Source organism: Kryptolebias marmoratus, linkage group LG20, assembly GCF_001649575.2.
Source record: "Kryptolebias marmoratus isolate JLee-2015 linkage group LG20, ASM164957v2, whole genome shotgun sequence".
Taxonomy (NCBI): Eukaryota; Metazoa; Chordata; class Actinopteri; order Cyprinodontiformes; family Rivulidae; genus Kryptolebias; species Kryptolebias marmoratus.
Window position 1 is genome coordinate 11,391,297 of NC_051449.1, and position 15,500 is coordinate 11,406,796.

General features: G+C 41.2%; 2 protein-coding genes across 3 annotated transcripts; both read right to left on the minus strand.

The window, feature by feature from the left end:
• Window positions 1-211: 211 nt before the first annotated feature.
• On the minus strand, window positions 212-9,991 carry LOC108239616 (solute carrier family 12 member 9). Of its 2 annotated transcripts, none has more exons than XM_017422421.3 (14): window positions 9,662-9,991; window positions 8,514-8,648; window positions 8,292-8,429; window positions 8,117-8,223; window positions 7,218-7,419; window positions 6,997-7,104; window positions 6,141-6,252; window positions 5,788-5,945; window positions 4,018-4,100; window positions 3,018-3,142; window positions 2,740-2,932; window positions 2,477-2,651; window positions 1,685-1,831; window positions 212-1,592 (listed from the first exon to the last, which is right to left on the minus strand). In XM_017422421.3, the coding sequence occupies exons 1-14, from the start codon at window positions 9,852-9,854 to the stop codon at window positions 661-663; spliced, it is 2,808 nt and encodes a 935-aa protein (XP_017277910.1). In that variant the 5' UTR covers window positions 9,855-9,991; the 3' UTR covers window positions 212-660. The 2 variants fall into 2 exon arrangements, with proteins under 2 accessions (XP_017277910.1, XP_024863029.1); XM_025007261.2 differs by having other exon boundaries at window positions 6,072-6,252.
• A 1,387-nt stretch (window positions 9,992-11,378) lies between these two features.
• thpo (thrombopoietin) lies at window positions 11,379-14,620 on the minus strand. The gene is made up of 5 exons (XM_037981817.1): window positions 13,772-14,620; window positions 13,553-13,680; window positions 13,334-13,420; window positions 13,050-13,214; window positions 11,379-12,266 (listed from the first exon to the last, which is right to left on the minus strand). Exons 1-5 carry the CDS (start codon window positions 13,782-13,784, stop codon window positions 12,123-12,125), a joined length of 537 nt encoding a protein of 178 aa, XP_037837745.1. The 5' UTR covers window positions 13,785-14,620; the 3' UTR covers window positions 11,379-12,122.
• Between the last annotated feature and the right edge of the window lie 880 nt (window positions 14,621-15,500).

Sequence of the window (15,500 nt, forward strand, 5' to 3'; positions counted from 1 at the left end):
TGACTCCTGATCAGAATTATGTGGCCAAACTGTAACAAAGACCATCTAAAAATGATTAGGCAGTGGACTGAAAATGAGAGAAAAGCAGCTGAAGTGCAAAGATTTTCTAAAAGGTGTGAAGAAATGCTGATTAGACCCATTTAATAATAAAAAAGAAGTTACAGGAAAATTTTGCTGGAAGTAAAATTTGAATAATTTAGCAATATTTACCTTTTCTAATAAGACAAGATGTTTTTATTATTACAATTTATTTATCTTACTATAAACATACAAAAAAAAATAATCAAATATATTAAGAAAATATACCAAGAACATCTTCCCATGGTGGCAGCATTTTACCAAAACGTTAAAATGTAAGAGCACAAGCCCATCATAAATCCTCCAAGTGAAAAGCACAAAGACCACTAGGATGTTAAAATGTGAAACAGAACATTTCTGTGTAATGGTTTCAATTTACAAGAACGCAAACTTTCCAAGAGCCTCGAAAACCAAGAAGACCTTTCATAAATGTCATATTTGGGCTTGACTCTAGAGTAAAAGAGGAGTTCTGGTTTTTATCAGCGTTCTGCTTCAATGTGAAGTGAATAATTTGCTGCTAAAATGGTATTAAGGTATTTAATTCTAGTTGATAAATGAGGATCTGCAGTTGTTAGTAAAATGTTACAAGTCTGTTGTGACTACAGGAGTAATTCCATGAACGAGCAGCGTTGGACCAAGATCCCTGCTCAACAGGTCCATCTGATGCAGGTAGGTGTGATAACAGCTCGTGTCTGTGGGGGGGTGGGGCAAATACAGGAAACGCACGGCTGGTTTGGGAGAGCCGTGTCGGCGAATCAGACTGTTAACAGCGCTGATAAATTCATCCGTCAAATGAGATGTAATGTGGGGGAACAGCTGAATCCCATCGTCCTCCTCACCGTCTTGTCTCAACCTCTGATCACCATCGTCATCATCAGCTCGTGAACTCTCCCCCAGGCTTCCTCGCCCCCTCCGCCCTCGTCTCTGCCAGTGCAGCGCCACCACCTGGTCCCAAGCCACTACTTGTACCTGAGCGGATATCCTGAGTTCCTTCAGCATCCTCTGGACCTTCTTCATCTCGTCCTTCTGCAGACTGCAGCCGGCCTCCACGCACAGGAAGAGGCGAAGCCTTGCCTGGTTCCAGGCCCGGGTCTCATGCAGCACACAGGCCAGCTGCAGCAGGAACAACGAGCAGACGTTCACGTACCCGTGGCTGTTCGGATTGAGCAGATTCAGAGGCCACACGTCCACGAATAACCCCGGGACGCTCTGTTGGTCGCAAAGCTTTTTCCTCAACCCTAAAATTTCCTTGCGATTGAACTGGTTGAAGTAGCGAGCCAGAGCCACATTCTTTCCCATTTTCACAGCATCAGCAATTATTGACACATATTCCTCTTCCTGCAGGTCTTTGGAGTCCTCAGCCCCCCGTACAGCAGGGAAGGAAGAGGAGTCCATGGCTGGGCAGGCTTTATCCGAGCCAAGGGCTGCAGATGGAAGAGTTTGATTGGAGAGGTTGTCTTCAGGTGTGCAGTCATCGTAGAAACCCAAGATGAGGGTGTTTGGCCTCATTCCACCTGGAAGCAGCAGAGTTACTGAATAAGAACGGCATTTGTAAAAGGGATTCAGAATCGATGTTCAGGAACAGAATGAAGTCAAACTATCCTACCAAAGCCTGAGATGAAAAGCAGGTTCTGGACTCCGTGTCGGACGGAGTCGGCCAGAGTTAAGTTAACAAACGCTTTGATCTTTAGATGATCTACTAAGGACAGCCAGGAGTCGTAACAGCTCTGCAGCGGATAAGACGGCAAACCATCTGCACAACCAAACAATGAGAGAGTTAAAAACATCATTACAGACTTTACTACTTCTGTGTAAGAGTCATGAATCAAACTGTTTCAGGTTAATTTAAAAAATGGAGACACTAAAAAAAAAAAAAACAGAACTAATGACCAGAGTTGTGTTTTAGTTTTTGAGCTGTTTAGTGATTTCATCCATCCAAATATAAAAAGTACATATTTTTACCCTTGTAACAAAACTATAGATGACTGGAATAAGACAAGCAAAAGACAGGACAGTAAAGATGTGGTTTATTTTAAAAACAAGCTTGTCTAACCAAAAAAAACCAAGACTGGAACTTGTGTTTGCTTGAAACAGCATTATAGGTAATCAATAAGTCACGGGGAAGCTTAATTGCAAGTGTCCCAGCAGCTGGTTGTGTGGAGCTGAAAGCTACTCGATTCAGCCGCCGTCAGGATGTTTAAAATGCTAATAAAAACAAGCGCTGCACACTTATTAAAGCCTAAAGAAAGCAACACAGCAACCAGAAGTTAGATTTTCTCTTACTGTGAAATCTTGTTTGAATTTCTCAGCTGCTGCAGATGTCTAATATTCAGGGGCTGGGTTTATATTTTCTTTTTAAAAAAGACAAAACTTTGATCCTTGTTTAAATATTCCTTACCAAGCAATCCCAGCTTTACATGTCCCAGCACGTAGAGGCCACTCTTCTTCAAGTCGTTGATGAAAGTCATTAGACCCGTACAGGTGCGAGGGTTTTGAACCATCAGCAACACCTGCGGCCTCCAGAACTTCACATGGTCTTTACGCACATCCAGCATCAACAGGTACTTGCGTACCTAAGCAATTAGAAACCATTTAGATGAACAAAAACTAAAAATGAAAAAGTGCTGACTCAAGTCATGTTGCTGAAAGTGATGAGTGTACCTGATGGAAGATGAGGGCCTGGCTGATGTAGCCCCAGTTGCTGATGGGTCCCAGGTAATGTATGAGCATCAGGAGCAGCAGCATGAACGCCATGCTGGCGAAAGCATGAATGGAGCTGATCAAGAACATCATGACCAGGCAGCCGAAGAAGCCCAGAGTGCAGGTGTGCCAGGTAAAGCACTGGAAGGAGGGCCTGAAACACGAGACGTAAAAACTTGGTTTAATGTTTGAATTGATTAAATGCAAAACAAAAACCAACCTCCTGCCTGAAACCATACCTGAAGTTCGGAGCAGAAGCCCATTCAAGAGCTAAACAGGCCAGATTTACAGCAGCATAGACCAACAAGAAGAAGATGGTCACAATGCCAGCAATGGTGTTCAATTTACCAGCAAACAGCACCACCTAGTGGAAGAAAAACAAAACTGCAACTTGTGATTTCTACCAAAAAAAAAAATAAATGAATAAAACAAAAACCCTATGCAATGAATGAATAAATCACCACTTCGAGATTTTTTTTTGTTTTCTGAAGTCATCAAGTGAAGAAAACCAAAAAGATTTCGAGGTATGTTTTACAACGCTGCAATTTTAAGCAGTTTTGAAGCTTAATGTCATTTCTGTCATCCTAAAAGAGTTTGTTCCTATATTTAAAGCAGGTGCTGTAGGGTTTCAGTCAAGAGAAATAAGATACCAGACAAATGTAAATATGTCATTTAAAAAACATGAGTGAAATTAAGAATATAAGCAATATAGTTAATTTTACTATTTAAACTACAACAGCTTCACTTGACTCAAATAAAAACATCCATCCATCCATTTCCCATTAAATTACTGTTACACTGGTCATGCACAAAAACAAATACCTGTGCCAAGTTTTACACAACCACTCATTTTATGATTTGTGCTTAATCTACATTTATCTACAAATTACTGATATCTAGCGACAATACTGACAAAATTAATTTTCCCTCACCGTCACTATATGAGCAAAAACAAGCCACATTTATTAAGTCAACAGCAATCTGACTGTTTTTATCTCTCAAATCAGTACGTAAAATAGAAATTAGAGGCCTTCCCTGGGTAAAACCGTAGTTTGATGTGGTATTCATCATTTAAATATTATTAATTTAGGGTTGCATCTTAAATTCTGAACTGGGGTAATAACGCTTAATGCAAAACAAGTTTAAGTGTGAGGGAAGTGACTGTTTAGGAGTAGCTTTAGCAGATTACTTTTCTTCATTTGTTCATCATCGTTATGTTTTTGTTTGGAGGAATTTTACCTGAACAAGCAACCAGGAGATGAGCACAGAGACCCAGGGGTTCCCGGTTCGAGACGTCCTCTTGGCCAGAGCCAGGGCACCGCCTGTAGAAATTTATAACACTGAGAAAAAGTCTGTTACTGCTAATCGTCCAAAAATCAAATCAACAACTGAGTCATCCTGCACTCAGTAACCCAAATGCACAATGAGGGTTGGTTTTTTTTTCTTCTTTTCTTTCTTTTGAGAAAATCAGCACCAGAAGCCATCTGTTGTCAAACTAAGCCTTCCAGAAGAAAATGGTTTCATGAGAAAAAAAAAAAAAAAAAAGGGGGTGAAAATCAGAAGGCAGCCAATTATAACAGATGGGTGATTAGGTGATTAATAAAATAGTTTCAAGGAAGATAAGCTAACCTGCATATGCTTTTATTTTCTACAAATCAGCCGTTAAGCCCTGATGAGACTGAATGGAGAAATCATCTTCACTGCAGGAAGAGTTCACTTCAATTCTACAGAACATTTCCTCGTGTTTGCAGATTTATTGTCGCTCACTGCTGAAAGGCAAAGGTGGATGATAATGATTTGAGTCTGTTACCCGAATATCTCATGAATCAGTGGACAAATTTTAATGAAGATTGCAGAAAGTAATCGCAGCTGATTAATTTCTGGAGTTAATGCGATTCAAGTGACGTGAAAACAAAAATGGCTCCAATTCAGTCAGTTTTACAGACACTGACCTAAACTTCGGTGTGGTCGTAGCGGAGAATGATCCCAAAACATATCCTGAGTGCAAACAGATTGTGCAAGATCTTTGTTTGAAACTTTGACTTAAAATGGTTATTAGCAGTTCTGTCCATTAGACAAATATTTCATGAACCACAGCACAGATTTTAATCAAACTTCCAGGAAGTGTTAATATCTACAACTGATTAACTTTTGGAGCCAACCCAATTCAAGATGGCCACCACAGCTAATCAACGTTTGCCTATAACACAGTAATAATTGATGGAGGTAAGAGCTGAGTCATTCATAACATTGTCTGAGCGTCACAATATCGCATGAGATCACGCAAACTTCAAGGTTTAACCAAAATGGCTACAACTCCATCATTCCTCACCATAACATGATCTCAGTCCAAAATCCCGGCATTGAAGACGGCGGGAGATACGCCTTTAAGGAATTCAATGCCTTTATTATCTCTGACATTTTCAGAAAACGTAAAACACGATACAAGAAACAAGTGATTCAATTTTGGTGCCGATCCGGTCAAAGGTCAAGGTCAGAGGTGATCATGGGATCTAATTGTAAAACAGGGTAATGTCGGAAGGTCTAACTGCACAGCTGGACACCTCGTGGGTCAAAGAGGATGCCTGTTGATTTCCAGGTCAAAAGGTCAAAGTCACAGGTGACTCCTTTGTTACCTCTGCCGAGGTGGTTATGTTTTCAGTCATCTTTGTTGGCAAGATTACATAAAAACTAATAATGAACAGGTTTAGATGACATTTAAATAAATAAGATTAAATTCTGACGGTGATCTAGGTCAAAACGGTTTTATTAACGCTGTGACCTTGGCAGTGGTTTGCGCTCTGAGTGCTCCTAGCTCAGTTCTTGCATTTGAAATGTAGATCGTATTCTCGTATACGTTTAAGCGTTACTTATACATTTATCTTTACTATACTTAAAGAGAATATTTGTCCCCTTATGGATGCCATCCTGTTGCACTGATCATTTATTCCACTGCATGATTGTAAACATGCCGAACACCAGGCCGTGGGTCACATCGCAGGTTCTCACCCAGCAGGTTATCTTTGGACAGAGCGTACAGGATCCTGGAGGCTCCTATGAGGTTGCTCATTGCTGCAGACATGGCGGAGGAGTAGATGCCGACTGTCACCATAGGAGGCCATACGTTAATGTCCCCAAGAAAACTGTAGTCCCTTTGGAGAAGGTAACTAGGTGGGACAATCAGAAAAGAAATGTTTTACTTAAGCATGTTAATCATTTTGTGTCATAAATATTGCCATAAACTATAATCCATTTTCCAGCAGCCAAACATCTGAAGCCAGTGGTGGTCTTACCTTCTAACATTTATAGAAACAAAGTTTAATTGTGTGAGGGCTGTGTGTATTTTAAGATGTGCGTCTAACCGGTCGCAGGTCCAGGCAGCCAGCAAACTGAGCAGGCCGTATGTGATGAAAGTTATAAAAACAGCTGCGAGCGTTCCTTTGGGGATGGAATAGCTGGGGTTTTTCAGATCACCTGAACGACACAAGCAAAAAGGGTCTGAAAATAAATATTATATTAATCTTTCCAAAAAAATGAGTCAGGAGCTGGACCCAACAAAAGCTCAACATGATAGAATCTGCTCAGATTGGGAAAAATACACAAAGCAACGATCAGTATCCAAAAATCCACAAGTTATTTCATACTTTCATTTTTGAAATCTCATGGTTCTTTAATTTTGACATATTTGATAAGTCTCAACTTTAAGACCTTGGGGAGTTCAAAGTATGTAGGTTGCCAAAATTAGTTTGGTTCAATCAGAGGCAGCAGCCTGAACAAGGTTATAAACAAACTGGAACAACATCAATGCCCGATTCAGTCCAGTGGGACTGAGTGGGTCTTTATGCAACAACTCAACATGATTTAGGAGAGAATCGAGTCCCAGTTATCTGATATTTACAGGTAATTATCAGGAGAATCTTGAGTGACGGAACTAAACATTTACCCCATTATAACAACGATGACCTTAGCTCCGGAAATAACCCTGCTACGCTTTTAAAGAAATATTTCTGGAATAATTTGTTTGAAAAGTTTCCCTGGACTGCAGCTCAAAAAGGTGGGGATGGAGGGGTCGTGCTTCCAGCAAAACAAAACAAACCTGAAACCAATTTTAGACTTCACAGGTTGTATATTTGAGATTTAAAGGATCCAACCCATGAATAAGAACGAGTTAGGCCTCCGGAGCTGATAGCCATCTTTAACCTTTGAACTTTGTTGTACCTGACATGTTGGAGCCCGCCATGATCCCTGTGCAGCCGTTGAACATGACCGCAAACACTGTGGCAAAAGTCATCATGCTGCTGGTGGTGTAGTCCATTGTGTAATCAGCTACAGGGAATAAAATCACACCTTTAAAGAGTCAGACACAGAGGAGGCCTAATTTTGAGATGAACTACATTTACCGGCCACCCATCAGGTCTGGCACCACACCCAGCACTCACAGAACAGGTTGGCCCTTAATGTGCCGAGCCAGAGGCCGGTGTAGTTCGCAGTCCGGCTGCTGGTGTCGTTCATCAGAGAGGTTTCTGGGAGAGTCACCACCGTGGGCTCCACGATGAAAAAACTGACGAAGATGGAAGCCAGGACCGTCACCACGATGATGAAAATAACAAACGTGGCTTTGGCATAAATGTGGGCGCCCACCTGTAATGGCACGGCAGCTTCATTTGGTACCAACATTTAATCACCCGTCTGTTGATCTGCGTTACTATTATTGTCCACTAATTAGAAGACATTTACCTGTCCAATGTTTAATTAGCCAAATATTCAAGATCCCTACAGGACTTAATACTTTTACTTTTAAAAGCTTTGAAGTGTGAAGACTTTAGTTTGTGCCGTTTTTACAAAATTGTTGATTTTTTAGTTCCCATAATTATTTTGAATGAGAGTCCAGAAGAAAAACTTACCCTGCTTTAGTTTTAGCATGCATATTTAACCCCCACACACCTTCCATACACCCCCTCTGTGCAGCTTTGAAACAAATACTTCATACTTAAATATGCAGAGAATTTTATCTAATTTATTTACCATCTTTTGCACCAAGACAGTTGGAAACAATTCAGTTTCAATGAGTTCATTATAAAACCAAAACACATTTACTCCATTATTACTTCTCTCCTAAAGTGCATGCATTCTGTTCCTCAATTTGAGTTTTAATAATTGATATTTACAACCAAGTTGCAGCAAACTTAAAAAAGTTATCTAACAACATTAAACGTTTTGCCCGGCCTCCAGTGGAATCACTTATGGATTTACTGATTTTTAATAAATACACATATATAATATCAAAGGTTGTCATCCTCTGTGTGTGACTGAAGAAGTAAAAATGGGAGCATCTTACCAGACAGACAATGAGACACAAAAAGAGGAGGATGGTGCCGTACAGCAGACACCACCAGTATCCTGACGGCAGCGCCTGATGGAAGCCTGCAGCCGCCGCAGAGCTCTCTGAAAGTACAGACAAGCTTTTAGTCAAACTCACAGAAGAAGCCTCACCATATCCGAACGGACGTTACCTTCTGGCTCTCCGAAGGTCGACAAGATGGCTTCGACCAAGCCCAAAACGTACAGAGCACAGCCGCACACGTTGGCGAGGAAAAACATGATGCCAATGCTGCCGCCAAACTCGGGGCCCAGGGCTCGGCTGATCATGTCTGCGAAGCCGGATTAAAGAAGCGACCCGTGTTCAAGAGCCGCGAACGCCGAATCCCTCAGCAGCGGGGGGAAAAAAAGGATACAGTAGGCACCGCCAGCATCTAAAGCCCCGTTGGTGGAGATGGCACAAATTGAAAAGACTGTCATTGTGATGATGAAATAAGCCACCAGGAGCATGGCGATGGAGTGGTACAGTCCTGCCTGACCCACAACAAACCCTGCAAGGAGAGAGAGGGAAGTTATCCAGCGAGAACTCCAACAAGGCCCAACGATTCAGTCTTACACACAACTCAGTCAGTTCTTTAAAATCTAATCTTATCTGATTGCCTTACAAGCCTGCTTAAATTAAAAAAAGAATAAAAGTGTTGAGCTGCAGCTGAAAACAATGACAGGTTTGATTCAGTTTGAGAGAACTGTGCACCTTTAAACAATTAGGTGAATCTAAAAGATAACAAACACGCTCATCTTTTTAAGAAACAGAATTTTGCTCCACCCGTTTTGTCACATTAAGTGGTGTGAAAAATAAAAATCATTTCCTCAAACCTTTAGGGGACACTCCCAATTTGCAGATTGAGCTTTTTCCAGGAAGTTAAACAGATATTTGTACTCCATGATATTACTCAGCTGCCATTTGGGATCCAAACAAATTAATTTGTGATTTTTTTTATCCCCCACCACCAGACAGGGCAGTCCACCAATTTAAAAAAAATAAATGTAAAAAGTACTTTTTTCTTGGCTAGTTGGTTGGAATAACAGGGATCTGTATTGATCATAAACAGGAAAAGTACCCACAATTCCATTCATCTTAACTGAGATAACCAGGGCATCATTTTGAAATTTTTATTTTTATTTTAGGCTTAATTTTCCTGAAGGTGCAAAAAGACACTTCAACAACCTAAAAGACTTCAGCTGCTACCCATCTGATTCAACAGCACTTTTCTTTTTCTTTTCCCCACCAGCAAAAATGTTGTAAATTTCTACAGGACCAAACTCATTCTTTGAGATGAATAAAACTTGTTCTTTAATAAAATTTAAAATTCTCCTGAACATTTCATCACATAAAACATTTGCTGAAGGTTTCTTGACAAGCTCTAAAAATATGTAGAACTTATGCCGTTTGAAAATCCAGGACGATTATCCACAAATTTTGAATTTTACAACTTTTTTTTTTTACCCAGACACATGCTCGTGGTATTAATGGGAATATCTTTGTCGGCCTCTTCACACTCACCGACTCGCAGGAACACAACGACGCTGAACATGGACAGCAACGTGGGAATGACCACCCCGAACATCACTCCCAGCTTCCGGGTCGGGTTCTGCCTGGGACCCGACTGCGGCCCGGTCGGTTCGGACACACCCCTGGGCCTCGGACCGGTGCTGGTGGTCAGCCGGTAATGTAGTAAGGGAGTCCTCTCTGACATTTTACCGATTCGTTTTTTTGGATAGTTGTGTCAGAATGTAGATATAAATATATTAAGATGCAACTTAAAGCCAAGGAGCTCAGTTATTCAGGAGGTTTAAAGCTGAAATCTGACAAAGTGCCTGAAGACGTCCGCAGCACCTGCAGGTAATTATCTGCTAATTGGAGACGTGACGTCACTTCCTGTGATCGTCCTAATGCAGTTTAGGTTAGTTTTTCTGTTCGTGGGTCTGTAGTTCGCCAAATATCTCATGAAAACAGCTGGAGGAACTTTAATTAAACTTGCAGAAATCATCAGATGGACTTCTACAACCGATTAACCTTTGGAGGCGACCCAATTCAAGATGGCTGCCACAGCCATCATTATAACTCAGTCAGCTCTACATATGTTGTGCTAAAACCCGAATTGGTAGTAGCTGAGACTGATCCCCAACACGTACTATGAGCACTAACAGATGGCACAAGATCTGCAATGAACTGTTGGAGTCAACTCTGTCCGTCTGTTAGCAAAATATCTCATAACCCACTGGACGGATTCTTATAAAACTTTCAGAAATCATTCATTGGGTACATATCTACAGCTGTTTAACTTTTGGGGTCACTACAAATCAAGCCAGTTGTGACAGGCAGCTGACCTTAGAAAACACAAAAATGGCAGTAACTCTGTCAGATTTACAGACATGGAGGTCAAATTAGGTGTGGTTGTAGCTGAAAGTTATTCACAACACATACTCCAAGTGCCGCTCATTGTGCAAGATCTTTGCTTCAAGGTTGAGCATTAACTACTGGAGTCAACCCTGTTCGTCTGTTAGCAAAATATCTCATGAACAAATGAATGGATTTTAATGAAACTCTAAGACAGTAATCATTAGATGTACATCTACAACTCATTAACTATTGGAGTCAAACCAATTCAAGATGAACGCCACAGCCAATCGACTTTAGAAAACACAGAACAGCTATAACTCAGTCAATTTTACAAATACTGAGCTAAAATCTGATGAGGTAGTAGCTGAGACTCATCCCCAACCTGTACTCTGAGCGTGACATCTTGCAGGATTGCATGAGATTTGGGTTAACGTTGTTTTCAGGGATTGACAAAAGCAGCAACAACTCCGTCATTTCTCCACATAAAGATAAGTCTAAAACTCTGGCATGAAAGGCGGCGGAGGCGGCGGGCAACATGCATTCCTTCAAGAAATGCTAGGCTTTTTAAAATTTTTGTTCTGCAATTCACAGGCAGAAAAACATAAAAAATTGCTCAGAAAACTAGATCATTTAGAAGCACAAACCTTCTCCAAGGCGTCATTAGTTACAGCCCCAACATTTCCTTCAACTTTCATCAAAATCTGTTTATAGATTTTAAGTAATCTTGGTAACAGACACAAAAACAACTCAAACAACATTACTAAAAACATGACCTCCTGAGCGGAGGCATTAAATGAGGAATGAAATGATGTGAAGACATGGGAAGTTTATTGAATTCAAGCTTTATTGCAAACAATTTGTTTCATAAAAGTTTTTATCTTACACCATCTTTCCAAAATGTCCTTTTTTTTAAAATGCAAAACGTTGCTACGTATTTGCATACAGGATCTCCCAAAGAGACGACGGGCCACGCTTCATATTTAAGGTGCACGCACGCACACACACACACACCTGGAGATTTACTTCTAAAGTAAACATGTACACCGAAACAAGATCAGAAAGTGCAGCAAGAACAAACAAAATTTGCCCTTTTTTTAAAAAAAAGAAGAAAAAAACTCCCAGAAAGGTGATGCAAAACAGCACGATGCTATTTTCTCTTAAGTGCATTATTTTAAGTGCATAGAATGTTTTCTGTGTTTTTGCCAAGGCTTAAATATTTTGAATACTGACTCTACTGAGAGATAATATAATCACGCATTAAAACATGACTCCACACAAATCGGCTCATTACGGACTAGATGCCTGGTTAGGATTTTAATTGTTTCACATAAAGAGTGTAGGATTTTATAAAACATATGAGACATTAAAGACAACAAACTTACCCCTTTGTTCTGCCATCTTATGGGTTAGAACTTTAGGTCTTAACTTTCATTCAGGATGAGCGGATGAAAGTATATCCACCTGTGTTTAACAGTTCACGGGTGCAAAAGGGATTCCTACACATTTGGAAAAAGAGTGAGGAGGAAATTCAGCTCCACCCCTCCTGCCCCTTTGCTTAATGTCCACACACGTCTCCGTTTATTGACCTGGAGCTCCTGCCCCCCCTCCGAGCCAAGAAGCGTCACCGAGAGGCGCATCTGTCCTCCAGCTTAACAACGAAGCGCTCCAGTTTGCCCAAAATCAGACGGCTGTAGCTCCGCAGGACCGCGCTCAGGCTCTGAGTGCTCCGGGGGACACAAGACAGGGACGGAGACAGGTCGGGACCCTGTTGGTCCAAACAGAAAGCAAGAGGGTGACGATGAGGACGGTGAAGGCGAACCAAGAAAACCTGGATGCAAGTTGCACCATCGTAAGGTTGAAAGTTTGAAGGACTTTTTTTATCCCCAGTCCTCTTACTGACCTGCTGCCAATTCACCTAATTAGTTGCAAAATGCTTCTCTACTTGTTTCTTAATTATACCACTTACTTTTCCAGCCTTTTGCTGCCCTGTTCCAAAGTTTTGAGCCGTGTTGTTGCCATGAAGTTCAAAATTTCCCCCCAAAATTGTACATTTTCTTAGTTTAAACATTTGATATGTTTACTGCGTTCCACTGTGAATAAAATATGGGTTTATGACATTTGCAAATCATTGCGTACTGTTTTTATTTGCGTTTTACACAACGTCTCAACTTTTTCAGAATTGGGGGTAAACAACAGATCCATGCACTTTTGAGAAGGAGCGTTTCACTTGGAAAGTATGCACCGTTATCTCCTTCTTGTCCTGAGGAAGGAAGGCTTTGAGCCACAAAACATGACATCATCGCTTCCGGGGCATGGATCTTCCCGAAAGCCACAGATTTATGGGAAACCAGGATATACCGATAACACGTTAAATCGAATGCGTAGCCAGTGAGCGTAAAGAAAAGCCCATTAACACGTGTTTGCTCAAACTTTAAGAGTTTTCATTGGCACACTGCATGTTGCATGTCCAAATGTCGGCACTTTGACCTAAAAAAAGAGTGCTTTAGATATTGTTAGCATGCGGTTTGTCGCTGTGTCTGCTTCTTACACTCAGCTGGAGGTGTGTGAGTATGAGCAGGTAGTTCTCGATGTTGTTCTCCAGTCTCTGCAGCAGCGAAGTGCCACACTCTGCCTGGGCCGTTATCCTTAACATCTTCACGCCTCCACGGAGAAGCCCCAGCGAGGCGACCACATCCGCTTTCCTCTCCTGGTCCTGCGGTTTGCACAGACAGAAAGAGAAGAGCTTGGAGCCGCATGTTTCACCTAAGACAGATCACTTAAGGAAGGCAAAGAGAGGGGACGTGCGTGTTTGCCGCACGTGCCGACGCGTACTGATTTATTCTCCCAAGTTGCCACGTGTAGCTCGGTGCAGGGCAGCTGAACAGGTGCGGAGAGGTTGGCGGAGCCAAAACACTCACCCTGCGGCGAACGAAGCAAACGTGTGCGTTCAAATGGGAAAAAACAAAAAATAAAGATTAGATTCAGCATCCAAGGTTGGTGTTGTGAGACAAAGTTTACCTCAAAGCTTAAAAGAAAAGAAAGAATCCTTACCAGCGCGGTTTGAATTTGTGGAACTACATTCAAAGCCTTCCTGGCAACTCTGCTGCACACAAACACTTCGGGGTTGGTCTCCGCGTCCCACATCACCTCGGAGGCTAGCACGCAGAGCAGCAGGAGTCCTGGATGGACCCATAATAACACACTGAAGCTGCGGAGCCACAAGACAGCTTATTACAAGTCCATTAAAAGCCTCAGACTCAGTGTACTCACTGCTTAAAGCCATGCCCTGCTTGGCTGCTCCTGGTGAGTCCACGTTAGTTCCATTAAGAGACGTGTCAGGTGGAAAATACCCTCTCCACCCGCTCCAGCGCCTCAAAGAAAAAAAAAAGAAAGGAAAGGAGCTGCGTGTCCTGTTTGTCTTCACACCACTCGATTTCCCACCTTCTCATTTGGTGGTGGGAAGTGTTATCTGGACTAAGAGGACAATGCTGTCCAACTTCACTGCTGCTCAGCTTGGCAGGATGTCACAGACTGAAAAATGGCATTTAATAGATTTTTTTTCTCTCTCTCTCTCTCTCTTGTTTGGCATTTGCTGTTTTTTAAGAAACAGGGTGAGTTAATGATTTGTGGTTGTGAAAGAATCCATTTGCACAGCTGCCTACACATTCAGTCACTACGAGCGGAGGATATTTACTTTAGCGATACGGTTTGTGCCGCCCATTATGGGCTGAAATACTACACAGAGCTGTCAGAAGGAGCAGCACAGGTCACCACGTGGGTGTAAGTACTACCTGGATTAACCACAGGGACCTTCTGCAAGTAATTGGAACTCTGAGTCAGAATTCGCACTTTTGTTTGCCTGTTTGGTTTTTCTTTTATTTTTGTACACTGCTTGCAATTCAACTACTTCCGCACACCTTGGGCTATTTTAGACAATCATTTATCATTTATCACAACACTCAGCTCATTCAGGAAATGGGTTCTTTGCTATGATGTGTTTTTTGTTATTTTTATACTTTTCAATATATTTCACTGGATTGACTGCTACCACTATAATAAGAAAAAAAAACTTCTTTTAGCTTTGAGCTACCGTTCTCCTGCTTTTGCTACTTTTAGCGATCATTCTGCTGCTTTTAGGTTTTAGCTAACCTTTTGATCCTTTAGCTTTTTGCCAGCCTTTTGCTACTTTTAACTTCTAGTCTGCCTTTTGTTACTTTCAGTTTTGGGATAGCTTTTTGCTACTTTTTGCTTGCACTTTGCTGCTTGTAGCTTTTAGCTAGCATTTTCCTTCTCCTACCTTCTTTTAGCCTTTTTTAACATTTTGCTACTTTTAGCTATTCTTTTGCTACTTTTCACTTTTTCTAGCATTTTGCTACGTTTAGCGACTATTCTGCTGCTTTTAGTTAGCTTTATGCTACTTTAAGGTTTAAATTAGCATTTAGCATCTTTAGCTTTTAGCTAGTATTTTGATGCTTTTAGCTATTCTTTTGCTACTTTTAACTTTTTGTAGCCTTTTGCTACTTTTAGCTGCTAGCTAGAATGTTCCTACTCTTACCTTCTAGCTAGTCTTTTGCTACTTTTTGTAGTCTTTTGTTACTTTTAGCTTTTTCTAGCCTTTTTCTACTTGTAGCAATTATTCTGCTGCATTTAGTTAGCTTTATGGTGCTTTAAGGTTTTAACTAGCATTTTTCATCTTTAGCTTTTAGCTGGTCTTTTGCTATTTTTAGCTTTTTCTAGGCTTTTGCTGCTTTTAACTGTTAGCTGGCATTTGGCTTTTTTTTTTTTTTTAGCTTATAGCAAATTCTTTGCTTCAACAAGTGTTTTAGCTTCTTCAGCCAACATCATCAGTCATTCAGCTCACATCAATCAGTTTCTCCAGCTGCACATGTATTCTCTGAATGTAAGCAGACCAATAAAAGCCTTTTTTTTCTGTTGCAAGATTATTTTCATGCACCCGATCACTCTTTGCACGCAGGACAAGGTGACATCACTGCCGACG

What these genes read in the sequence shown, in the direction of transcription:
- thpo (XM_037981817.1), bottom strand. An exon ending in CACAAATTCAAACCGCGCTG is followed by an intron (nt 13,421 to 13,552) that starts GTAAGGATTCTT and finishes CGTTCGCCGCAG; the next exon opens with GGTGAGTGTTTTGGCTCCGC. An exon ending in CAACTTGGGAGAATAAATCA is followed by an intron (nt 13,215 to 13,333) that starts GTACGCGTCGGC and finishes TGCAAACCGCAG; the next exon opens with GACCAGGAGAGGAAAGCGGA.
- LOC108239616 (XM_025007261.2), bottom strand. Translation starts at nt 9,854, where the DNA reads ATGTCAGAGAGGACTCCCTTACTACATTACCGGCTGACCACCAGCACC. An exon ending in AGGCCCTCATCTTCCATCAG is followed by an intron (nt 2,652 to 2,739) that starts GTACACTCATCA and finishes CTAATTGCTTAG; the next exon opens with GTACGCAAGTACCTGTTGAT. An exon ending in TGTAAAGCTGGGATTGCTTG is followed by an intron (nt 1,832 to 2,476) that starts GTAAGGAATATT and finishes TTGGTTGTGCAG; the next exon opens with ATGGTTTGCCGTCTTATCCG.